Source organism: Puma concolor, chromosome A1 (genome assembly GCF_028749965.1).
Source record: "Puma concolor isolate L17-30 chromosome A1, mPumCon1.1.hap2, whole genome shotgun sequence".
NCBI lineage: Eukaryota > Metazoa > Chordata > Mammalia > Carnivora > Felidae > Puma > Puma concolor.
The window spans coordinates 119,100,741-119,126,801 of NC_141667.1; the positions used below are offsets into that span (position 1 = coordinate 119,100,741).

Here is a 26,061-nt window from a genome sequence, read left to right on the forward strand (position 1 = left end):
TATAAAGTCATCTGATCAAAGTCAAGTTATGACTCCCATTTATTACTAGCATACCCATCACCCTACCCCACCCCACCCCCACCCTATCCCCAGTCACCTCACCATCATAGTTTAAATTTAGGAAAAGAATTTCAGACACTTTGTAACCCTCTTTTGTAACTACTAACTAAACTGAAGCTTCAAAAACGAAAAAGGAAAAGCTGGTGACTCTCCCCCCACCCCCCCACCCCCCCCACCCCCCCGCAAATCCTTCCATTATTCTCATCAAAACATCACTTATTTATCAAGGTGCTGGTTTAAACTTTTTATTGGGGACTGACTTTTTGGTGGCCCAAAAGAATCACTTATCTCAACAGTGGGTAAGTCAGGCCTATTAATAAGAAGGCAAGAAAAAGAAAATGGGGACAAGAAATGGGCAACAGATTAAAGACTTATACACTCTGGGAATATTTTTTAAAAGGACCAACTGAACCCATTCTCACTAATTTCAAAGCAAACTAAGGATCAGTAGCACGAGTCCAGGAGAATTAATGACGACAGAATGAAAATACCATGAAACTAGCTACCGTTGCCTTACAGCATTTAAGAATACAGAGTTTGTTATGATTTACGCTAAAATAGTACTTGTACTGAACATCAACACCCCCCACCCCCCAAATTTAGAATGAATACAAACTGGGCTCCTCCATAGTAAAAAAATTAAAATAAATCTACTTTTCTTCCAAGACAACTCTTGAAAGCAAAAGGGTATTTTCATTACAAATATCTCCTTCTGTCTGACGACCCATCCATAATAGCTGAGAGTTAAGAGATTCCAGGCGATTTTGACATTTAATGAAATTTTATCAGCAGATTATAATCCAAAATAAAATTTCTGAACACCCTGTCATTTACATCATAATCCAACACCAATAGCAACAAAACAGGTGGTGTGGAAAATAAGGCTCTAGAGATTATCCGTATCATCCCTGTGGATCTTCACAACTGTGTAAAAGTCACTAGGCCTTTGGTGCTTTAATATCATGAACAGTTATGAGATGTGTTTAAATAGCAAACTTGCTGTCCTTAAACCTACTGTGTTGAAAAGAAAAATAAAAAAAATTTTTGGCTCATTGACTTCTTTAAATAATTTTAAAAAGTTGTTCTTTTCTAAACAATATTCCTAAAAATTATACAGCTCGAATCAGATTTCATCTTCGCCACGAACGAGACTCATATTCATCTTCATCCTCATCATCATCATCATGCAAAAACAAATCTGAGGTTTCCGTTTCCTGAGGAAAGAGAGAGTAAAATCTGCTTAGTGGTATAAGAAAGTTAAGTAAAATACTTAAAAAAAATTTTTTTTCAATGTTTTATTTATTTTTAAGACAGAGAGACAGAGCACGAGTGAGGAGGGGCAGAAAGCGAGGGAGACAAAGAATCTGAAGCAGGCCCCAGGCTCTGAGCTGTCAGCACAGAGCCCAACACGGGGCTTGAACTCAGAAGCCATGAGATCAGGACTTGAGCCAAAGTTGGACCCTTAACCAACTGAGCCACCCAGGCGCCCCTAAGCAAAATCCTTTTTAAGCCAAAGGACACAAAGACTAGTATACAAAACCTAGGACAGATTTACAAGTGACACACTCAGAGAGTAGCTAGCAGGGCAAAAACACCCACAACAGTCTCTCAATGTATACATATTTTCCTCCCCTGCTAATTTTGCCAGTTTTAACAGACTTCCATTCTAATATCATCAGGAAAATACAATGTGACTGCTGAGTAGGAGGAGTAAAAGAAAAAATATCTATAAAATGTTTCTGATAAAATTAATCTATTCATAAAAATAAATAATTAAGTTTTATTTTATGCCACTAACTTAAAATGAAAATATATGACCAAACTCCTAAACCTTTCTTTTAGTATCAAATAATCTGTGATGGAGAGTATACTAACTTCCCCATGACACCAACATTCCCAACCTTATACAAAAATCTAAAATCTTACATAAAATACAGATTTCTACAAACATTCCCAAAATATCGATTTTTCTTTTCTTTTTTTTTTTAACATGGGAAATGTTTCTGCTTTTGTTTTATAAAATTACCCACATGATCACAAAACTGTTGATCAATCATGAATGCTAACATCTATAAAACCAAAATTATGATGAATCAGGAATAACTTGCAATGTTGGCTAAAGGTCCCTTTTAATAAAAAAATTAGAAATAGGAGCTAAAGAGTGAAATTATTTTTCATATTTTAAGAGTTTCCTTGGTTTAAATCCTTGGTTTCCTGTTTCTTCCCTTTTACGTCCCACTTCCGTAACTCTCATTTTAACCAACTGTACACAGAAGGAAAATAAGAAACTTTAATAACTATGGAACGTGAATAAATGAAAAGCTACAACAACCAGCTAAAATGTATTTTGTCCATGTAATCCATGTCCTCACTTACCAGAATAAAAATTTCTAGAGCCCAAAGAAAGCCAAAATAAATGCAAAGAAAAAAAAAGTGTCTCCTCTACCAGAAAATACCCCACAAAGAGCTTTTTTTTATGTGTCTGCATTTGTTCTCATTCTTTAATAAACTTCTAGTCTTTGATTACTGTGTGCATGAAAGAATCGTATTTATTTTAAAATTTATTTACTTTAATGTCAAGAAAAATACTACTTGAGAAACAATCTAATTCAGTGCTTATTTTCAATCGTTAAATTTACCTCCTCCTTGACATCTTCTTCCTCAGTCTCAGTGGATACAGAAGGCACCTTGGCCTTGTGCCATGATATTTGTAGCCGACGGTCTTTGAATTTTGACCCTTGGTTTGCAGTCTAAAATAAATTTCAGAAAAACAGAAAAGTTTATATTCAAATTGTATGCTATTTAAAAGTGTAATGACTTGGGGGTGGGGATGTTAAAATGGATCTAAACACAATCTCTAGTAAGAGCTAGAAAAAGTGAAGTCCCTTTTAATTAAAGAACCATATATACTGTTTTGCCCAGATAGTCCCATGACTTGCATCTATGTCATGTTAACTTTAGGATTTGTTTTGGTTTAGATGATAAATTAATTATATAGTCACCCTACTTACAAAAGTAATGATGAAAACAACAAATGCTATCTTAATACAATTACTGGCCTTCAGGGACACCTGCGATGGCTCAGTCAGTTAAGCATCCAACTCTTGATTTTGGCTCCAGTCATGATCTCATAGTTCATGAGATCGAGCCCTGTTCAGGACTCTGTGCTGACTCGGCAGAGTCTACCTGCGATTCTCTCTCCCCCTCTCTTGCTCCCCCACCCTCAAAATAAATAAAGATTTAAAAAAACAGGGGCGCCTGGGTGGTGCAGTCGGTTAAGCATCCGACTTCAGCCAGGTCACGATCTCGCGGTCCGTGAGTTCGAGCCCCGCGTCGGGCTCTGGGCTGATGGCTCGGAGCCTGGAGCCTGTTTCCGATTCTGTGTCTCCCTCTCTCTCTGCCCCTCACCCGTTCATGCTCTGTCTCTCTCTGTCCCAAAAATAAATAAATGTTGAAAAAAAAATTAAAAAAAAAAAAAGATTTAAAAAAACAATTATTAACCTTTAGCTTTGATAATCTACATACTTAGACTGAAAACTTAAGAGTGATTTTTTAATGCCTAATGATCTCACAGCATCTCTCACAGCCCCAGTGATAAAGCTATTCCCACTTCATCTTCTGAAATGCCAAACAACAATGACAAGTACCCACCCATTCTATATATTCAATAAATGTTAATCAAACACCTCCTGTCCTAACTCAAAATAAAACTGTTCAGTTTCAAATGTATTTCTTGGTACTACCATCCAATTTCTTCCTCCCCAACAAATTTTATTAAGAGAAAACAAAAATTTTAAAGACAAAACAACAGAGACAAAAGAATATAGACCCAAAGTTTCATTAAAGTGAAATTCAGTCTTTCCTATTAATGGTGCCAGATTGTAGAACATCCCCAATTCTGGGTTCAATCCTGAAAAATGTGGGGCGCCTGGGTGGCGCAGTCGGTTAAGCGTCCGACTTCAGCCAGGTCACGATCTCGCGGTCCGTGGGTTCGAGCCCCGCGTCAGGCTCTGGGCTGATGGCTCAGAGCCTGGAGCCTGTTTCCGATTCTGTGTCTCCCTCTCTCTCTGCCCCTCCCCCGTTCATGCTGTATCTCTCTCTGTCCCAAAAATAAATAAATGTTGAAAAAAAAATTTAAAAAAAAAAAAAAAAAAAGAAAAATGTAACAGAAGGCATTCTTTTAAATATGGGGCTTCACTCTAGTTTTTCTAAGAAAACTGTTGATAAATATCAGTAAGCATTTGCCAAATGTTTCTATAGAACACTCAGATGACTGCATGTTAAGACTGTACCAGATCCAGAACCAGTATGACCAGAAATCAGCATGTGATCTAAGGAAAAATTCTTATTATCCTTGTGGAGGTTGAATGTTTATAACGTGATACCAAACATTTTAACTCATAGGACATATTACACTATGTATCAAAGTGGCCCCATCTTGTAAAACTCAGGTAGTTGCTAATAGAACAGATCTCATCACAAGGAAAAAAAGAATTCTAACTATGTGAGGTGATGGGGGTTAACTAAATTTATTTTAGTAATCATTTCACTATATGTATATGTATTCAACCATTATGTTGTATATCTTAAACTAATAGGATGCTGTATGTCAAGTAGATCTCAATAAACCTGGGGGAAAAATCTGGTAATGTGTGTAGGAGACCTCCTGTGCCCTTACTCTTTTAACATACACAGCCCAATTAAAGAGTGCCTTTTCCAGTATTTTGTTCACCTCTGTATTACCTGAATTCTTCTTTCTAGAATTACTGAGATGTAACTGACAAACTGTTAAGACATTTATAAGTGTAAAACATGATGATCTAATATACATATGCAATGTGAAAAGATTCTATCAAGTTCATTAACCCATTCAACGCCTCACATATTTACCCGTTTCTTGGGGTAGAAATATTTAAGTTCTACTCTCTTGGCAAATTTCAATTATACAATACAGTGCTATCAACTATAGTCACGATGTAACACATTAGATCCTTAGGCTTTATTTGTTATTCGAACTTGTAAAAAAAGATCTGTTACTTTTATAATCACAGAAGGCAATATAGATTTTTTTTAGTCTATATTTACTGGGTCGCCCTCCAAAGAGGACAGCAGTTCTGTCCTCCAAAGGGAATTTTAGGCCATTAAATGTAGTGCATATAAAATACTGAAAGAAAATGAGAAATGTAATTTGTATGCAGTCAGGAACTAATAATATGTAATTCTCACAGTCTAACCTACAACAATAAGATTAGTGATTAGAATAAAGATGTATTTTAATAATACCAAGTCAAGAATTCCCACACACTACTGGTGTGTATCTAAACTAGTAAAACTGATGTAGTCTGCTCAACAATTCCATGTATATCAAACATATATGTGTATACACATATACTGAAAGATCTATGAGAATACTATCAATGGTGTTCATAAAAATCATGTGAAAATAACCCAAATACCTATCAACAAGAGAACAGAAAAATAAACTGTGGTATATTTATACAACTGAAAATAATATAGCAATAAAAATGGTGAATTACTGTTACATGTAACAACATGAATGAATCTTACAAACATAACGTTAAGGGAAAAAACAGACACATGAGAATATAGACTGTGTGGTTCCATTTATATAAATTTTTTAAATAAGCAGACTAATACTGTAATATTAAGGAATGCACATTTAGGTGATAAAACTACAGCTGATTCTCATTATTTGCACTAGTTGTATGAAGTTCACTGCAAGTACTAAATTAGCAAATACTGAACCACTGCTCCTAGGGCAAACAGAGTAAGGCCAGGTTCCTATGAGCTTCTGGTCAAAACATTTTCTTCAACTAATCAATACATAACCTTGTTTTATGCTTTAAAGACTCTTTATTTAAAATATACTGTTGGGGCGCCTGGGTGGCTCAGTCGGTTAAGCGTCCGACTTCGTGAGTTCAAGCCCCGTGTCGGGCTCTGTGCTGACAGCTCAGAGCCTGGAGCCTGCTTCACATTCTGTGTCTCCCTCTCTCTCTGCCCCTTCCCTGCTCATGCTGTGTCTCTCTGTCTCAAAAATAAATAAACATTAAAAAATTTAAACATAAAATATACTGTTGGGGTGCCTGGGTGGCTCAGTCAATTAAGCGTCCGACTTCGGCTCAGGTCATGATCTTGCAGGCCTTGAGTTCGAGCCCCATGTAGGGCTCTGTTAACAGCTCAGAGCCTGGAGTCTGTTTTGGATTCTGTGTCTCCCTCTCGCTCTGCCCCTCCCCTGCTCACATTCTGTCTCTGTCTCTCAAAATAATAAAAAAACGTTAAAAAATATATATTGTTGAAATCACGGACACTGGACTCATGGCCAAAAGCACTCATGCCTGAACAAAGCTTACCTAACACATGTGTCTTCACCATAAGGTATATCACAGCCTCCCTGAACTTTCGACATAGCACTTGAGAACTATACTTGGCGGGGGGGGGGGATGGGGGGGCATTTCAAATAGGAAAATCAACAATGAAAACCACAAAAATGAGAAAAACGTGGTACTAAATCAACTGCAAAAAGGACACTTGTTTACAGTTTGAGATCTGAAACACTAAGACAGAGTGTCACCTTGTTTGAACTTAGCTGGGAATGTGTGCATCAGGTAACTCTGCCAATGTCTGCAAATGACCACAAGAGCACCCTGAGTACTGATTTTTGATCTTACAAATAATTTTACTAGGCAGGTTAATGCGCAAGTCCAAAATCCATGAATAATAAGGATTAACTATAGAACAAAAGCAGGGAGGTGATTATCAGAAAGTGAGGGTATGGGGTCACTTTTCTGAGGAGGAGAGAAAACAGTAACTGGACGGGGGCAAGGAGGAGGCTGGGAATATACTTTTTCCTTACCTGAGGAGTAGGTATACGGAAGTTTACCTTCTGATAAATCACTGAACTATATATATACGTTTCTAGTTGGTATAGTTTGTTTCAGAGTATTTTAAATTGAATATTATCCTTATAATTAAAAAAAATATATGAAACAGCTAAGATATTTATGTTTAAAAAGCAAGGTATGGAATGCAGCTCTATATTTATACTCTGGTAAATTTTTTCAAGTGAGAGACTGTGTATGTATTCTTATATACAGAATTTTTTTCTATAAAGATATCTAAGAATAGTGACTACCTTTTAAGAGTAGGCAGAGATGAAGGAAAAGTGAAGATTTTTTACTTTTTATTAACCATATTTTTAACCATTTGTGTGTATTCTTTTTTTATTAAAGAATACTTTAAATTTTTTTTTTTTTTTTCAACGTTTATTTATTTTTGGGACAGAGAGAGACAGAGCATGAACGGGGGAGGGGCAGAGAGAGAGGGAGACACAGAATCGGAAACAGGCTCCAGGCTCTGAGCCATCAGCCCAGAGCCCGACGCGGGGCTCGAACCCACGGACCGTGAGATCGTGACCTGGCTGAAGTCGGACGCTTAACCGACTGCGCCACCCAGGCGCCCCGAGAATACTTTAATAACTTTAAGACTGGCCTCTAAAATGTGACATATCTATTGAAATACGTAATTTTTCAATATGCACATATATTTTACCTAACACATATATCCATAATATAGCTTGAAACAATGAAATACTAGGGAAAAGTTAGATGTCCATCACTACAGGATTCTTTAAAGTTTACTTATTAATTTGGAGAGAGACGGAGAAAAAGAATCCCAAGCAGGCTCCACACCCAGTGCGAAGCCCAACTCAGGCTTATCTCATGACAGTGAGATCACGACTTGAACTGATATCAAAAGTCAGATGCTTAACCAGCTGAGTCACCCAGGAGGCCCACTAGAGGACTGTTTAAATCCAGTGTGGTACATCTATGCAATGATATACCATGTAGCCATTAAAAAGAAGACAGCAACACATGCACTAGTATAGAATAATCTCCAATAACAATTTAATACATGCCAAATACAAAGTGTATATGCAAAAGAGTATTGTATAGCACACCACCATTTTTGTTAAAGAGAGATAAAATAATGCATAAATACAGAAAAATATCTTCAAGAAGATATGTGAGAAACAGATAACAGTAATTGCCTACAGAGAGTGAAACAGTGACTGGACATAGAAGGAAACCTTCTGTACACTGCATATACTTTTGTTTCTTTATATTTTTTTAAGTTAATTTATTTAGAGAGAAAGAGAGAGAGAGAGAAACATAGGGGAGGGTCAGAGAGAGAGAGAGAGAGAGAGATATCCCAAGCAGGCTTTGCACTGTCAGCACAGAGCCCAATGCAGGGTTTGAAATATGAGATCATGACCTGAGCTGAAATCAAGAGTTGCATACTCAACCGACTAAGCCATCCAGGCACCCCTACACTTTTATTTCTTTTACACTTCGTACATGTGTGCTGCCCCTCAAAATATAAGGTAATTCAAATAAAGTAAAATTCTTATATATGAATATAAGAAAATCAATTATATACCATCAATGAAAAGTTATATGCAGTAACTTAGAGGTACTTGGAACCTTAGAGGCAGAAGTTACTAGAAATTCATCTAACTTGACCATTTTCCAAGATCAGAAACTGATGCCAATTCTGTCAGTCATCACTTATCAATTACCTGACCAGCAAATATGATCAAACAAAACTGAAGTGCTACTGAGGACATAGGCAAATAGGTACTCTTATCTAATGTCACTATAAGTAAAACTTAGTACAACATTCCTGGAGGGTTATTTGGCAAGCTGTCCTAAAATTTTAAATATGCATGCCTTTTGGGGCACCTGGGTGGCTCAGTCAGTTGGGCCTCTGACTTCGGCTCAGGTCATGATCTTGCACCCTGTGAGTTCAAGCCCCACATCGGGCTCTGTGCTGACAGCTCAGAGCCTGGAGCCTGCTTTGGATTCTGTGTCTCCCTCTCTTTGCCCCTCCCCTGCTCACTCTCTCTGTCTCTCTCTCAAAAATAAATAAACATTAAAAAACTTAAAAAAAAATACGCATGCCTTTCATCTAGTCCTCTCACTCCTACGAACTAATGTAAAATAGGGTTCGCAACTGAGACAACATTACTCTGGGGGGCATTTTGGGTGTCACACTGACTGAAAAGCACTTACTGGCATTTAGCAGGCGGGAGCCAGGAATGCTAAAGGTCTTAACATGTACATGACTGTCCTATATAACAAACTGTTCCACTCACAAATGCAAAATCCAGTAAGATGTCTGTAACATTGTTCATAGCAAAATGGGAAATACTCTAGCCATCAAAGGCAGTATCAGTAGTTCATGAAAGATCTACCATTACTAAGAGATTTTTTACAAGGTCTGAAGAATGGCAATATTGAAGTGCTATTCAGAAAACTTTCCCTGAATACTAAATCCAGAGAAAGGGGAACTTTTGTTCTAGTAAACACAAAGGAAAATTATCTTTCAAATGATAAGGTATCAATCACTTCCATATACAATAAAACTCTCAAATATATTTCCACACACTTGAAAGATGGGAAAGGGTAAAATCCCTACCTAGAGAGGCTACAGGGAAAAGTTAACCATACATGATAAGTCTTTAGTAATTACAGCAGAAGTATTCCATTGTCTTACTTGAAGGTCCAGGAATGAAGGAGTGATCAATTAGAGGCTCTTGCCAATAAGAACACAAAAAGTTGAATGAATTACACAAATATTTTGGAGGGGTACAGAAACTTAGACTTCTAAACCTGTTACTTTCTTAAGATTTAAAATACTCTCTGGCTATAGATGGAAGATGAACACGATAGTATGCAATGATACTAAAATGATTTATTTTTAGAGGCATAAATCCATTTAGAAAAAAACAGAGAGAATACAACAAAGCTAAAAAAAAAAAAAACACGGGGAGCTTAGAAGCAGAAGGATTAAATATATAATGCCTACAATTTTAAAATCAGGAAATAGCAGCAAAAACGTTTCAGGAATGAAAAAAATACCCAAAAAATCAGCTAAAAGATTTAAAAGTAGACATCCTTTAAGAATAGAAATTGGGGAGGGGCGCCTGGGTGGCGCAGTCGGTTAAGCGTCCGACTTCAGCCAGGTCACGATCTTGCGGTCCGTGAGTTCGAGCCCCGCGTCAGGCTCTGGGCTGATGGCTCGGAGCCTGGAGCCTGTTTCCAATTCTGTGTCTCCCTCTCTCTCTGCCCCTCCCCCGTTCATGTTCTGTCTCTCTCTGTCCCAAAAATAAATAAACGTTGAAAAAAAAAATTAAAAAAAAAAAAAAAAGAATAGAAATTGGGGAGAAATAGAGCAATAAAATGATTAACAACCTTGTGGCTGTTAAGTTCATCTGACTCTTCAAATGATGTACACATATAACTTTTAAGAAAATAAAAACTAAAAAATTCCTATCAAACGCACCTAAGGTTTTTGAAGTTGTTTTCTTTCCCCTCTCTCTCTCTTTTTTTATGCTTATTTTGTTTTTGAGAGAAAGAGACACAGAATCCGAAGCAGGCTCTAGGCTTTGAGCTGTCAGCACAGAGCATGACGCAGGACTCAAACCCACGAACCGTAAGATCATGACCGAAGTTGGATATTTAACTAACTGAGCCACCCAGGTGCCCGTTTTCTTTTTTCTATAACCGAGTGCTTTCCAAGTTTTCTTCAATGAACATCATGGAAGACACTGTCTTGCAAAAGAGTGAAACTGGACCATTCTCTTTCACCATACATAAAAATACACTCAAAATGGACTAAAGACCTAAATGTGAGACCAGAAACCATAAAAGTCCTTGAAGAAAACACAGGCAGTAATTTCTCTGTTATTGCTTATACCAACATTTTTCTAAATGGGTCTCCTGAAGCAAGGGAAACAAAAACAAAAAAAACTATTGGGACAACATCAAAATAAAAAGCTTCTGCACAGCAAATGAAACAATCAACAAAACCAAAAAGCCACCTATGGAAAAGGAGAAGATATTTGTAAAGGACATATCTGATAAAGGGTTAGTATCCAAAATATATAAAGTACTTATAAAACTCACCCCACCAACCAAACAATCCAATTATAATGGACATAAAACATGAACAGACATTTTTCCAAAGACATCCAGATGGCAAACAGACACACTGAAACGATGCTCAACATCACTCAGCAGCAGGGAAATATAAATCAAAACTACAATGAGATGTGTTACCTCACACCTGTCAGAATGGCTAAAATCAACAAAAGAAGAAAGAACAAGTCTTGGCAAGGATGTGATAAAGGGGGAACATCTTGCACTGCTGGTGGGAATGCAAACTGGAGCAGTCACTGTGGAAAACAGTATGGAGGTTCCTCAAAAAGTTAAAAATAAAACTACCAGCCCTCCCCCCAAAATACAACTACCCTACGATCCAGCAATCACACCACTGGGTATTTACACAAAGAATACAAAAATACTAATTCAAAGGGATACATGTATTCCAAAATTTATAGCAGTATTACAATAGCCAAATTATGGAAACAGCCCAAGTGTCCATCGGCTGATGAATGGATGAAGAACATTCCAATGGAATATTAATGGATTATTATTCAGTTATAATAAAGAATGAAATCTTGCCATCTGAAACAACATGGATAGAGCCAGAGTTGTGCGGCTCAGCTGTGCTGAGCAAAGGAAGGCAGCAAAAAGACAAATGCCGTATGACTTCACTCATAAGTGGAATTTAAGAAACAAGAGAGCAAAGGAAGAGAGAGAGAGAGAGAAAGAGAGAGAGAGAGAGAGAAAGAGAGAGAGAGAGAGAGAGAGAGAGAGAGAGAGAGAGAGAGAGAGGCACACTGAGAGACAGACTCTTAACTGTAGAGAACGGATGGTTACCAGAGGGGAATGGTTTAACTCAGTGATGTGGATTAAGGAGCGCACTTGGTGTGACAAGCACTTGGTGATACACGGGAAGTGCTGAATCCCTATACTATACACCAGAAACTAATACTACACTGTATGTTAACTAACTGAAATTTAAATAAAAACTTTAAAAAAGACATTGTCTTAGTTGTTTAAACCAACAACTACTTGATCTCCTTCCATTCTACTGGACCGTGATTTTCATCACTGGTCAAGTGGCATATGGAACCATGACAGGTTTAATTCAATCATGGTAACCGTTTTCCTCAACAAGGATTAGTTTACAAACGGGTAAGGGACAATTCTGGCTAAGACACATGAGGGCACATCTGCTAAGTAAGAGTGGTATATGTCAGGGGTGGGGTGAGGGTGGAGGAGGGTGAGGGTTGAAACAGGGACACTTTCTGGGAAGGTTATCTCTCATGATTTTTTTTTTTTAATTTTTTTTTTTTAAACGTTTATTTATTTTGAGACAGAGAGAGACAGAGCATGAACGGGAGAGGGGCAGAGAGAGATGGAGACACAGAACCGGAAGCAGGCTCCAGGCTCTGAGCCATCAGCCCAGAGCCCGACGCGGGGCTCGAACTCATGGAACGTGAGATTGTGACCTGAGCTGAAGTCGGACGCTTAACTGACTGAGCCACCCAGGCACCCCTCTCATGATTTTTTAAAATGTCATGAGAAAGGTACTGTTACCTTAAGCCTTTGGACGTTCTTTTTAGAGGCCATGATGTTTGTGGTTGCTATCACACCATGAAGAAAAATGCCTAAGAACAAAGCCAACATACTAGGCAGAGGAGACCTATGAAAAGAACCTGTGTGGCTCAGTTTCTGAATTAATTAAACCTAAAACCGCCCTAACTCTAAATTTCATGAAAGGAAAGAAAATAAATCCTCCTATTTCCCAAGTTATCTTTTACTTGAAGCCAAACACATCCTGAGATGTGTGTATTACCTCCATAATCAGAAAGAAGAAAAAAAAAAAAAATCAAGTTCCACCCTGTATCATGGAGTACAACGGCTAAACCATACACCACAGTTCAAAAATCTTACAGTTAACTGATGCATGCTACTTGAAAATGTCTAAGCGCAGCTCAAGTATTCTAAACATTTAGTATAAGTAACTCTTCCTGTTTTGGATCCTGTCTCCCTTTCTCTCCATCCCTCCCCCACTCATGTGGATGCACGTTTTCTCTCTCTCTCTCAAAAATAAACATTTAAAATAAATAAATACATAAAGCTGGTCTCCCACTTTGCAAAAAGTGTGTGTGTGTGTGTGTGTGTGCGCGCGCGTGTGTGTGTAGGTCAAACTGGTGAATGAAACTGCCTCAACAGTGAACAGAGTACTGCCAGCACAGTTCTCAAATCTGGACACTATATAACAACCCACCATTCTCTAAAGTCAGGGATTAAAAGAACTAAGGGGTGTCAAACTCAGAGTGAAGTCTTGCTCTTTAAGATTTCCTTCACCATCGGGGCTCCTGGGTGGCTCAGTTGGTTAAGCATCTGACTTTGGCTCAGGTCATGATACTGGTGGCTCATGAGTTTGAGCCCCGTGTCGGTCTCTATGCTGATAGCTCAGAGCCTAGAGCCTGCTTTAGATTCTGTCTCCCTCTCTCTGCCCCTCCCTCGCTCACACACAGTCTCTCTCTCAAATATAAATAAACAGTAAAAAACAAGTAAAAATATTTCCTTCATCATCTTTAATACTTAATAGGGCTGAAAATGTTTTCTCTCAAAGAAGCTGTTTGAGTCGGGGCGCCTGGGTGGCTCAGTCGGTTTAGTGTCCGACTTCAGCTCAGGCCATGATCTCACGGTTCACGGATTCAAGCCCAGCGTTGGGCTCTGAGCCTAGAGCCTGCTTCAAATTCTGTGTCTCTCTCTCTCTGCCCCTTCTCCACTCGCACTCTGTCTCTTTCTCTCTCTCCAAAATAAAATAAAAACATTAAAATAAAAATTTAAATAAGTAAAATAAAAATTTAAAACAAAAGCTGTTTGAGGAATAGGGATCCCAGATATTAACAGTAAACTGTATTTTTATCTTGGTTCTGACACTTACTTAACGATCTTTTTATATGTATGACTCACTTTTAAGTTTTAAACATGACTTTTCCCTGTATGTACACATGGGATTTCACATGCACTTTATACAGTTATTTAAGATTAAATGAGATCATGTATGAAAAAGCTCTAGCACAAGTAACACTCAATATTTAATTGGATGAATGAGTGACTGGAGAGAAGATATACTCTGTTTATGAAGCAAATTAAAGACAGTTACCTGTAGCAAATCTCTGCTTGCATGTTTATCTAAAAGTGGTTGCCCTTGTATACAGAACATAACTATACATGTCTCTTATCCTAATAAATTCTTCCTTTGAATTCTGCCTTCGTCCCAGATCATATTCACTTATTGACTATGAACACCTGGTAAACCATGTAATAACCCTAAAACAAAAATCAAATATTTGCTTTGGAACAACTTGTCATTACAAATGCATTTATGTGGGCTATTATGGAATTATAAAGCATGACCTGCTTCTTGACCTTCAAATATATTAATAAGAGTTTGCTAATACCCATTTTTTACAACTTGATTTTCTAATCTATAAAACATTTGACACTTATATAGCATGCAAGAAAATGCTGAATACAGTGCTTTTAGAGTGGATATCTGCCAACTTTAAAAACTTACTGAGAAATGTTGAAGCAATTCATCTTTTTCCTCCTCAATGAATCCCCCTACTGTTAGTGCTTTGGGGCGGTGGTCCACCACCATGTGATTCAGCGAGCCCCTTCCTCTTCCTCCACGGCCTCGGCCTCTTCCTCGACCTTGAGAGGACATAGTCTTTCCTCGACCCACAGGTAAAATGCCTAATCGTGCAGCCTGAATAACAACAAAAGGCAGAATATAATATACATTCTAGGAAGAACCGTGGAAGAACCTCTTAATCTTAAGAACCTCTTAAGAACCTCTTAAATCTCACCTCAACCTGTAACTGACTGAGTTTTTTCCGTAACTCTGTTGTGTCTTCTCCTGAGGATAGCCTCTTATGAAGGTCCAGTTCAGTATCTAATAGTTCTTTCTGAGCCTTTGGAAAATTAAGAGTAAAAATGTATTTGTTAGATAACTTCCAAGATCTTATTCAGAATATCATACTTAAAGAATGACATAACATCTCTTTTGGCAAAAGGAGAATGAGAGGATGCAATAAACTGGAGTGTTTAAAGGAAGGTTCACTGTATGAAAACATACAGAGAATATACTGAAATCAGTAAAAATAAGAAGCAGTATTACTGCTTAAGATGGCTTAAAAATCAGACTCTGGAAACAGTCAAATGAGAAAAGGGAGCTGAGAATAATTTTCTAATAATAAAGAGCCATAAATCAAACTCAATGGAAGCAAAATATATACATAGGAAAAATTAATAATAAAAACATAAATAACATCTACATAACTGCTTTCAGATTTGAACTCTACAATATTGCACTCTTTTTGTGTGTGTGAGGGACAAACTATCTGTCTTTAGATGGTGTGACTGTGAGACTAATTTTTACTCCCATATTGTCTTAAAATTTTTTTAATTTATTTATTTTGTGATTGGGGGGGTTGGGGGGAGAGAATATCCCAAGTAAGCCCCACGCTGCCAGTGCAGACCCCGACAAAGGGCTCCGTCTCACTAAGTGAGCCATGAGATCATGACCTGAGCCAAAATCGACAGTCAGACATCCAGCCAACTGGGCCACCCAGGCATCCCTCTCTTCAATTTTTAAAATGTTCGTTATGTTCCTTCTATAATTGGGGGAAATTTCACTAAAAATATTTTTTATTAAACTTTTTCAATACAATCTTGAAGAAATACTTTATATCCCTCTAGTAATACAGAACCACAACTTCAAATGTATTATAATATTGGATATAAAAATTTGCACTCTATATATCTGACAAATTTATTATTTTGAGTTCTCGAAGGACTAGAAATTAAAATTCCACTACAGAGGGGTGCCTGGCTGACTCAGTCAAGAAGGGCATGTGACTCTTGATCTCGGGGTGTGAGTTTGAGCCCCATGTTGGATGTCAAGATTACTTAAAAATAAAATCTTTAAAAAAAACATTTTTAAATTCCATGACAGAGCTGTGGTATAATTGAATCACTGTGTAAAGTAACTATTCTCCTAGGTAAGGAAACAAATGACAATTAATAAAATGAGACGTAGGGCGCCTGGGTGGCTCAGTCGGTTGAGTGTCCAACTTTGGCTCGGGTAGTGATCTCGCAGTTCGTGGGTTTGAGCCCCGCACTGGGCTCCGTGCTGACATCTCAAAGACTGGAGCCTCCTGGAGATTCTGAGTCTCCCTCTCTCTACCCCTTGCCCGCTCACACTCTTTCTCTCTCTCTCTCTCAAAAATAAACATTAAGGGGCGCCTGGGTGGCGCAGTCGGTTAAGCGCCCAACTTCAGCCAGGTCACGATCTCGCGGTCCGTGAGTTCGAGCCCCGCGTCAGGCTCTGGGCTGATGGCTCGGAGCCTGGAGCCTGTTTCCGATTCTGTGTCTCCCTCTCTCTCTGCCCCTCCCCCGTTCATGCTCTGTCTCTCTCTGTCCCAAAAATAAATAAACGTTGAAAAAAAAATTAAAAAACAAAAGTCAGCAGCCTTTTAAAAAAAACAAAACAAAACAAAAAACCAGAGACTTAAGTGGATTTGGAACTTTAAGTGGATTTTTACCCGTATTATTTAAGGCATTTTTACCCGTATTAAAGCCAATGATACCTTTTGAATATTAAAAGGAATGGTTTCACTGTATTATAGGATTAGAAAAACAATTGCTGAAATAGGAAATATCACTTTTTTTGCCATCACTCTAACAATTTCATATTTAGGAAAGGAAACCATAAATTCAGTTAGTAAACATAATAATAATAAACATATCTTTGTTCAAACAAGGTATTAGCACCTCTTTCAAAGACAAGACACAGCATCTATAGGAACATTTAAAATTTTTACTGTCTCCCTGTTATACTATTAGTTACCTAAGGATTCCACTGTACTTCAAAGCACCAAACATATAACAGATGTTCAACAACCCTATGCTGAATGGAAAATGCAAATACATACCTCTGTTTTTGTCTTAACTTTAGATGGTGTGGAGACTGCGGAAGATGTTTTTAATTCATCTTTCAATTGCGAGATCTTTTCTCCAAGCTCTTTCAAAGTCTTCATTATATTTGCTCTTTCTTCTGGTTTCATGTTTTTGTTCTTTTCTAGCTTAGATATTAGCATCTACAAAATAAACAGAAAAAAGTAAAAACTATGCCTAGTAACTTTTACTATAACTAACCCTTATCAACTTTACTAAGAGGAATAGCTATAAAATCCATTGTAGAAAACAATTCCAGCAGGCAAATGAGCTCTTGTCTTACCTTTTGGCATTCTATTTGTTTTTCTAGCACTTCTTGCCTCTTTTTCCTCATATCTTGCTGTAGCTTCATTGCTTCCTATATGAATACATTTAAAAAATTAGTAAGAGATAACAATATTTGCCAATGATATACTTGCAAACATTTGATACATGAACAACTCATTTTCTTCTGGATCATCCCTATGCTATACAAGACAAATTTCACTCCTAATCAAAAAACAGATGAAACCAGAAATGAAACCTTTAATTACATTTTCTATGGAAGAGTTAAAATTTCTAAGTGTACTTTTAAAAATATTTAAAAGGCTAACTCCTAATTAGCTGTATCTATGACATTTATTCTTGAGTGACCTGAATGTACGTATGAGGAAAAACAAGGGCTGTTTCTACTTGCCAATGTAATAAGCCATCCCTGATTTTTCAAGTTTAAAGTTTAATAAATGTGAGATGCAGGCTAGAGGACAGAAATGATGGCAAATTCTACGGATTTTTGCCAGGAAAATATTGCCTCCCACCCCTCTGCTAATCAAATCTCCAATTATATGGAAATAATACCTATAAATATCTATTTGATTTAAAATCGTCTATGAGTTTATATCTAAGATAACAATGAAACTCAGAAGTCATATGAATACCAATTACATAAACATTATACTTTATACAAAACACTAACTTACAAAAGCAAGAGAGGAATTAAAAGAAGAAATAATGAAATAAAACTGGTTCTTCACCTTGAAGAAAAAAAAACAGGACAACTCAGTGCTATTTATTTTTACATAGAAAAAAATCCTTCCTTGTTCTTGATGTAGCCTCTGCAAGGCAACTGCAAAATACTTTTTTGTCTGTTCACCTTTTTTTTTTTCCAAATGTACACTCCATCGAGAAGCAGCTAAATAAACATAATGTAGTTCTAGAACATGAACTATTCAAATGTGTTAATAAAATCGCTTAAGAATTCAATGGGTCCTTCCCTCTTTAAGGAAATTAGAATCAAGGCTGTTACCTGTTTCTTTTTAAGAACTTCTTGAACATCATGAGATTTAGACCCTGAACAAAGTTTTGAAGGCGTCTTTAAGTTTGAGGAGCTGTAAATCATTTTTGGATGGCCTGGAGCTGAAAATATCTATGAAACACAAGTATAATTAAATTAAATATTAGAAACGCTTTAAGGTAATTTTTTAGAAAGACTGCATGTATTTCTTTTGGTTCAGGAGTTAAAGTTTACTTTAAAAACTTCATTTATATAACTGGTTTTTATATATACATAAATTCAACTGTAATTCAAATACAAAAACAAAATTTTAGCAATAATGTTTCTGAACGCAATCACATCCTTCTTCTTCTATTTTCTTAATTGAGAAAAAAGAACCACAGCCACTTTTATCTAGGAGCAGGCCTGTACTCATAGCGAAGCCTTACTGTCCTCTCATTCAACAATTTCACAGATTAAGAACCTCCAACAAACCAACTCTTGTGACCGCGATGAATCAAGACAAAAACAAAAACAAATCTACAATTCAGAATCATGACTGAACACAGAAAAAAACAGGAATACTATTCAAACAGTTAAAATAACAAGTCCCTTTCTAACCTGGTTAACAGCAATGACTGCAGCCTCTTTACCAATTACATCTTTAGTCTCATTCTACTTTTCCCTCCTTCTAAGTTAAGACTAATTAAGACATCTGGTCATAGAATTATTCCTATTTCTTTAAACCCTGATCCAAATCACCTAACACAGGATTAAAGTACTTCCTCATCAGAATCTATTTAAATCAAATGCTGTATGAGTTTATAATCAAACATAAAACAAGTAGTTAGCTCACAGGTCTGACTTTGCAAGCAAAGTGGTGGCCATTTTTACTCTGGTTGTTTTGGTATTTAGATTCCTTTCCCGTTCTGAACAGACCACTCTCCAGTTAATCTTCCCTTTTTTAAGGCATAGCAGAGCTACATGGCACAGTATAATCTCTCTGGTTCAAGGCTTTCCTAACACAAATGGCAACACCTACAATTTACTGAGCACTTAGTATGTACTTAACACTCCCCTTCCATGCTTTACTAACATGAAATTTTTTTAATCCCCAGAGCAACTTATTGAAAAGGAAACCAACGCTCCCAAGTTATCTAATACAGCTAGTAAGAGGCAGGTCAAGTCAAATAGGGCTGTCTGACTTCCAAATCTGTAACTATCTTTGTTTTGCTATCTTTTCATAATAGAATTTTTGAAACAACAGAGTTATACTACAAAGGTGATGTACCCATCACTAAGCACCAACAATTATCAGGACATAAAATAGAGTAGTTCCCCCTTATCCAGTTTGGCTTTCCACGGTTTGTTACCCAAGGTCAACTGTGGCCCAGAAACAGATGACCCTCCTTCTGACTCATCAGGAGGTCATTAGAAGCCTAACAATACATCACACTGCCTATATTATTCACCTCACTTCACCTCATCTGGAGGCATTTATTTTATCATCTCACATCATCACAAGAAGGATGAATATGGTACAGTATTTTCAGTGACTTCTCCTTTATTAAAGTATATTGTTATAACTATTCCATTTTAATATTATCATTGTGCATCTCTTATTGTGCCTAATTTATAAATTAAACTTTATTATGGGTATGTACCCATATTATGGGTATGTACAAGAAAAAACATAATATATACGGGATTTGGTACTATCTATGGTGTCACGCATCTAATGGGAGTCTTAGAAAGTATCCTCACAGATAAGGGGAGACTACTATACTTTTGTTTTACCTAAATCCCTAACTCCACATTCATATCAAACACTATGTTTCTATGTTTTACATGTAAATATTCAGTTGTATCTCTAAAAAAATAAGGACTCCATTCTTTTTAAAACATAACCACAATACCATCATCACACTTATAACAACTCCTTACTATCATTAGACAATCACATCTCATGATTGTATTATAATTTTTTTTTTAATTTTTTTTAGTGTTTATTTTTGAGACAGAGAGACAGAGGGTGAATGGGGGAGGGGCAGAGAGAGAGGGGGACAGAGAATTCGAAGCAGGCTCCAGGCTCCAAGCTGTCAGCACAGAGCCAGGTGCGGGGCTCAAACCCACGAACTGTGAGATCATGACCTGAGCTGAAGTCAGACACTTAACGACTGAGCCACCCAGGGTGCCCCAAGACTGTATTATAATTTTCTAAACATTTTCTGCCATTTGAATTGGGCTCTATGAAGGTTCTTCTACAGAAACTTGTTCTATCTCTTTAAAGTCTCTTTTGATACCATTTCCTTTCTCATCTCTTTCTTTTCCTTGCAAACTGCTTTTTGAAGAAATCAGGTCATTTATCCTGTGAATTTGTGTTCACCACAAAATTCTATGATACCCCATAACATGTTTCTGTGTCCTCTGAATTTCCTTCAAATTAGTAGATCTAGAGCCTTTATAACATCTTCTCAATCTTTTGACAGGATTCCAGAAATTGTTGACAACTTTGTTTTCTGGTTGAACAAAGTAATTCTAGGGTCATCTGGAATACTGCCAGCCCCAGATCTGCAGACAGCCATTTCTTCAAAAAACCCTTGGTTCCTCTGAGTGCCTGGGAGGGGGCAGGGGGTAATTACCCTTGGACTGATTATTATTTCTCAACCTTTTCAGTGAATAGAATTAAGAAATGTTTTGGAGCCTTTTACTGCTTATTATTTTTTATGATAAAACAGTATGTGAATGTGTATCAATACAGCTGATCCTTGAATAACTCAGGGGTTAAGGGGCACGGACCCCAAGAATAAAAAATCCACATATTTAACTTCTGACTTCCCCAAAACTTAATTGCCTACTGCTAACCAAAAGCCTTACCGATAACATAAACAGTCAATTAACACGTACTTTTTATGTTACATGTTTTATAAACTGTATTCTTCTAAGACGCTACAGAAAAGAAAATGTTAAGCAAATCCTAAGAGAAAATACATTTACAGTCCTGTGCTGTATTTATTTTAAAAATCCATGTTTAGGTGATCTGCACATTTCAAACCCATGTTGTTCAAGGATCTACCATACTTTCAATTCAAACATAGGACTACAGTGTTTTCACTTAATCTACCATACACATCTTTTCCACCACATTGAAAATCGCACTTGTCAGTGACACCAATATAACTTTTCATTTGATTTATCCTACAATGCTCACAAACTGTTTCAAAATAACATTATTGCTGAAAAATACTTTTTAAAATTGTTTTTTTGAACTCAGGGTTCATCTCATTAGGAATATATATTCAAATAGCTGTATTTTAAAGTACTCTCTAGGGGCACCTGGGTGGCACAGTCGGTTAAGTATCTGACTCTTCATTTTGGCTCAGGTCATGATCTCGTGGTTCATGAGGTCAAGTCAGGGTCTGCACAATCAGTGTGGGATTCATTCTCTCCCTCTCTGCCTCTCCCCTGCTCACAATGTCTCTCTCAAATAAATAAACTGTAAAAAATGTAAAAGGTACTCTCTATGCAAACATATTACTTCATTTGTTTCACTTTTCAATTCTTAGACATTACTTTTTTCATTTTATGACTGAACGCAGCATTTACATGGTTCTAAGACAAATCTACAAAATAAGACATAGTCAAAGTTGTCTAGTTTTTTCCATCCTTGCCGTAACCACCAAGATTTAAATTTTAGGAACTAAAAGAAATTTTTTTAAATTAATTTTAGGATTTTTTGTTTCTGCTATTAATCAAATACTTAGGTGTTCAATGGCCCTACTTACTTACATTAACAGTGGCTGCCTATATATGTTTTGTACCATTGTACTTTTTTTTTTTTTTTTTTACCTAATACAGCCTCATGATCACCTCATAGTACATATGAAGATATTCCTCATTCTGTTGTAAAGTTGCACTTTTGCTACTGTACTGCATTTTAAGTTAACTAGTCCCCTAATGATGGACATCTGGATTGTTTCCAGTCTTTTGCTATTATAGTCTACACTTACTAGCCTGGTATGTATATTTTTTCGTAGTTTGACAAATGTACTTTTGGCATACATTCTGAAAAGGAGGGTTACTGATTTAGAATAAATGCATACATAATTTTGCCAGACACTGCCAAATTTGCTTTCATGGGGGTTGTAACATTTAGCATTTCCATCAGCATCTAAATTCTCAGATCTTTTTGGAAATTATCCTAGTTTATTATGTAATTTGAAAAATGGATCTAGTTTTATCTTTTCTACACGGCTATTCAGTTATCCAAATACATTTATCAAAAAGTCCATATTCTCCCCACTGACCTGAGATACTCTTTGACATCTAATAAATTCCTATTTGCAAATGAGTCTATTTCTCATCTTTTACTCTATTTCACTGGTCTATCTCTTCATGTGCCAGTACTAACTGACTTAGTTACATAGACTTCATAATACTCTTATTATGGCTAGTAGGGTTAAGCACTCCCCCCACCGGCCTTGATCGTTTTCAGAATTTTCCAAGCCCTCTTTGAAATAATCACCATTGTGCAAAGTCACTGTACAGATATATTCCTAAAAGCAAAAGAAACTACTTAAGATACATTTCAAAGTTTTGATTAGGATAGAATCTTCTTCACTATATTCTTCTAAAATTCTCAAACTCCTACTTAGCTTTGAATAGAAAAAAAAATTTAGCCAATTTCTGGCCGTATCATGGAAATTAGGCAAGTATACCTGCCACATTAAGGTTAGCTGTCACGTTTACCTCAAGTGAAGAAACAAGACATTACAAATCTGGATGAAAGTTAAGTTGTTAATTTCTCTGTGTCACTAAACAATTTTAAATATATTTGAGGATCGCGGCACCTGGGTGGCTCAGCTGGTTAAGCATCCAGCTTTGGCTCAGGTCATGATCTCACTGTGAGTTGGAGCCCTGTGTTGGGCTCTGCGCTGACAGCTCAGAGCCTAGAGCCTACTTCAGATTCAGGGTCTCCCTCTCTCTCTCTGCCCCTCCCCTGCTCACTTCGTCTCTCTCTGTTTCTCGAAAATAAACATTAAAAATTATAAATAGGTAGACAGATTGAGTAATTAATGAATCAGAGGGTCACAGAAATACATACCTGGCAATCCTCTCCAGCACCACCTGACTGATTCAACACGTGTGATGCATCACTCTGGTTACCACTTGCGTGTCCAAGGCGATGTTTAACAGGAACTTTGTTGAGAACATATGCGCCGGATGTCTGTGGTTTACTCATCATCTGCATACACAAAATAAACACATAAGTGGTAAAAGTTTTAAAAATGCCCAGGAATGATACAAATTCAGGCTAGTGATTACCCTGGAGAGGAAAATAAAGAAATGAGAAGGGACAGTGCTTCTATCATCTCTAAGTTTTTAAGTGGTAGATATTCAAATGATTGCTATTACCTATTCTATGGATGTCTGAAATATGTCATAACAAAATGCATGCATATGGATATAAACTCATACAGAAAACAAGTTCTACTAATTTTTAAAATGTTCCCTTTAATATGTAATGCTTTGAAGGATCTGGGGCTTCTAAATGACAGTAGCTTAATATCAATAACAATGTGATATGGACACCCCAAAAACACAGTGCAATCTTGGGCTGCATTAACAGAACACAGTCTAATGGATCACAAACATGACCGTATCACTCTTGTACACCATTCAGCCTACAACCAGGGGAAGCACCTGCCTCTGGGCTCTAACATGAAGTGGGACCTAGACAAAAGAAATGGAGGCTGAGGTGCACATAAAAAGGATAATGATTGGACTTAAGATTACATATGGTAATACTTTAAAAAAAAAACCTGAATGCATTTAATTCAAACAAGAGAACACCTAGGAAAAGATTAGCATTACCATCAATATTGGAATGGCACTAATGCATAGTGGTTTTTTCCTTACTTCCTTCATCTGTTCATTCAAGTATAGTTTGAGCAACATGTGCCAAGCCTTGTTTTAGACACAAGAGACAGAAGGAATAAAACAGGCAAAATCCTATTTTCTCGGAGCTTACATTTCAATTTTTAAAGCTTTTAAAGAGTTTTCTACATGGAAAAAAGTCAGACAAAAGAGTGGGTACAAGGATGACTGAGTCTAACACAAAACAAAGAAGAAGTTCTAGATTCAGAGTTGTCTGGTAGTGGACAGTTATTATACTTTAGTGTTGAGAAGAATCACTAAGAGTATTCCTTTAAACATGTAGATTTATGAGCCCCATTTCTACAGACTGACTGTAACTTGTGGGTGCTAAGATCCAAGAATTTGTATTCAGGCAAGTAATTCTGGTAGAAGCAGAATTGCACTTGTCAAACTTTACGGTAAGAATCAAGTGGAGAGCTTGTTAAAACACAGATGCTTAAGCCCCAACCCTAGTGATTCTAAGTTGAGGTGAGGTCCAAAAAACTGCATGTCTAATAAGTTCTTAGGAGATAAGACGCTGCTGGTCTGCAGATCAAACTGAGAAGTTTTAAAGTAGAAGACTTAATGACCGCAAATTGACAATGATCTAGAGGGTGGGACCAGAGGACTTTTCCTTGTCTATGAACCAGCAGATTACCTTCTGGATACCCCCATGTACCGTTGAGGGAGGGGACTGGGCCACCAGCACTTGTTGCTGATGAAGGTGCTGTGGCAAATGGTGGTGCTGCTGCGACAGGTGACTAAGTGTTTGCTGTTGCTGCAGGAGTAGCTGTGTTGGAGACTGCAATGCAGGCTGCTCATTATTTTCCCTATGCCACAGAACTCGAATGAACCGGTTATTTAGAACTGCTTCAGTGCTGGAAATGGCTTTCCTGGCCTCCTCATTGGTAAGATACTGGATGAGGGCTGCTTCTGGATCTCCCTTAAAAGCAACCTGTAAGAAAAAAAACAAAAGCAACAAAAAGAAGCAAACAAATGAATAAGCAGTTAAATGCAAATAAATTATTGATAAAGACTTCAGAATAGAAAAGAACCTGCTGAAATCCATCCCGAAAGCTTTGTAAGTACAGTTTTCCATCACCCTAAAAGATAATATGCATATTTTTCAAATTATATACAAAAAAGACTATTCAATAAAGAATCCTAGTAATGTTACATAACCAGTTAGGGAAAAGTTGTTAGATCCCTCCCTGATATCCTACATCCAAATAAACTCCAGAGAAAGAAAATATTTTACCATAACAACAACAAAAAAAAACAATAAAAACACAGAAGAAGAAAAGGTGAATATCTGTACAATCTGAGTGTTTGGAAAATCTTTTTATGCATACCTATAAAAACAGGATCCATAAAGACAAACAGTAGTAAATTCTACCACATAAAAATTTAAAATATGTCAGTCCAAATATACCCTAAACTAAATGATGAATAGAAGAACTGTTTTTGATATACATGACAAGCAATGGCTTGGAAAAGCACTATTATAAATGGCTTCATAAAAAATGGGCGAAGACAATCAATAGGCATATCCAAAAAAACCTGCAAATGATCTATATAAATCAGAATCTACGTAGTAATTTAAAAAAGCAAATGGGGCGCCTGGGTGGCTCAGCGGGTTAAGTGTCTGACTCTTGATTTTGACTCATGTCATAATCTCATAGTTTTGTGAGTATGAGCCCAATGTCCGGCTCTGTGCTGACTGCAAAGCCTGCTTGGGATTTCCCCCGCCCCACCCCCTCTGCCCCTCCCCAGCTCACACTCTAAATAAATAAATAAATAAAATTTATTTTAAAAAAAGAAAAGTAAAACAAGTATAATTTTTCACTTACAAAACTGGTTCAAAACATT

The 26,061-nt window shown here is 37.0% G+C and overlaps 1 protein-coding gene across 4 annotated transcripts in view; it reads right to left on the bottom strand.

Moving 5' to 3' along the window:
• Positions 1-289: 289 nt before the first annotated feature.
• Positions 290-26,061, bottom strand: part of RBM27 (RNA binding motif protein 27) — a 75,630-nt gene continuing 49,858 nt past the window's right edge. For all 4 annotated transcript variants that reach the window (XM_086701288.1, XM_025924194.2, XM_086701281.1 and 1 more), the window contains 9 exons: positions 24,851-25,147; positions 23,381-23,521; positions 18,310-18,429; positions 17,308-17,382; positions 17,003-17,167; positions 14,876-14,980; positions 14,584-14,775; positions 2,700-2,810; positions 290-1,274 (listed from right to left, as the gene is read on the bottom strand). In XM_086701288.1, coding sequence (XP_086557414.1) covers positions 1,191-1,274; positions 2,700-2,810; positions 14,584-14,775; positions 14,876-14,980; positions 17,003-17,167; positions 17,308-17,382; positions 18,310-18,429; positions 23,381-23,521; positions 24,851-25,147 — 1,290 coding nt within the window. In that variant the 3' untranslated portion in view covers positions 290-1,190. The remainder of the gene's footprint in view (positions 1,275-2,699; positions 2,811-14,583; positions 14,776-14,875; positions 14,981-17,002; positions 17,168-17,307; positions 17,383-18,309; positions 18,430-23,380; positions 23,522-24,850; positions 25,148-26,061) is intronic.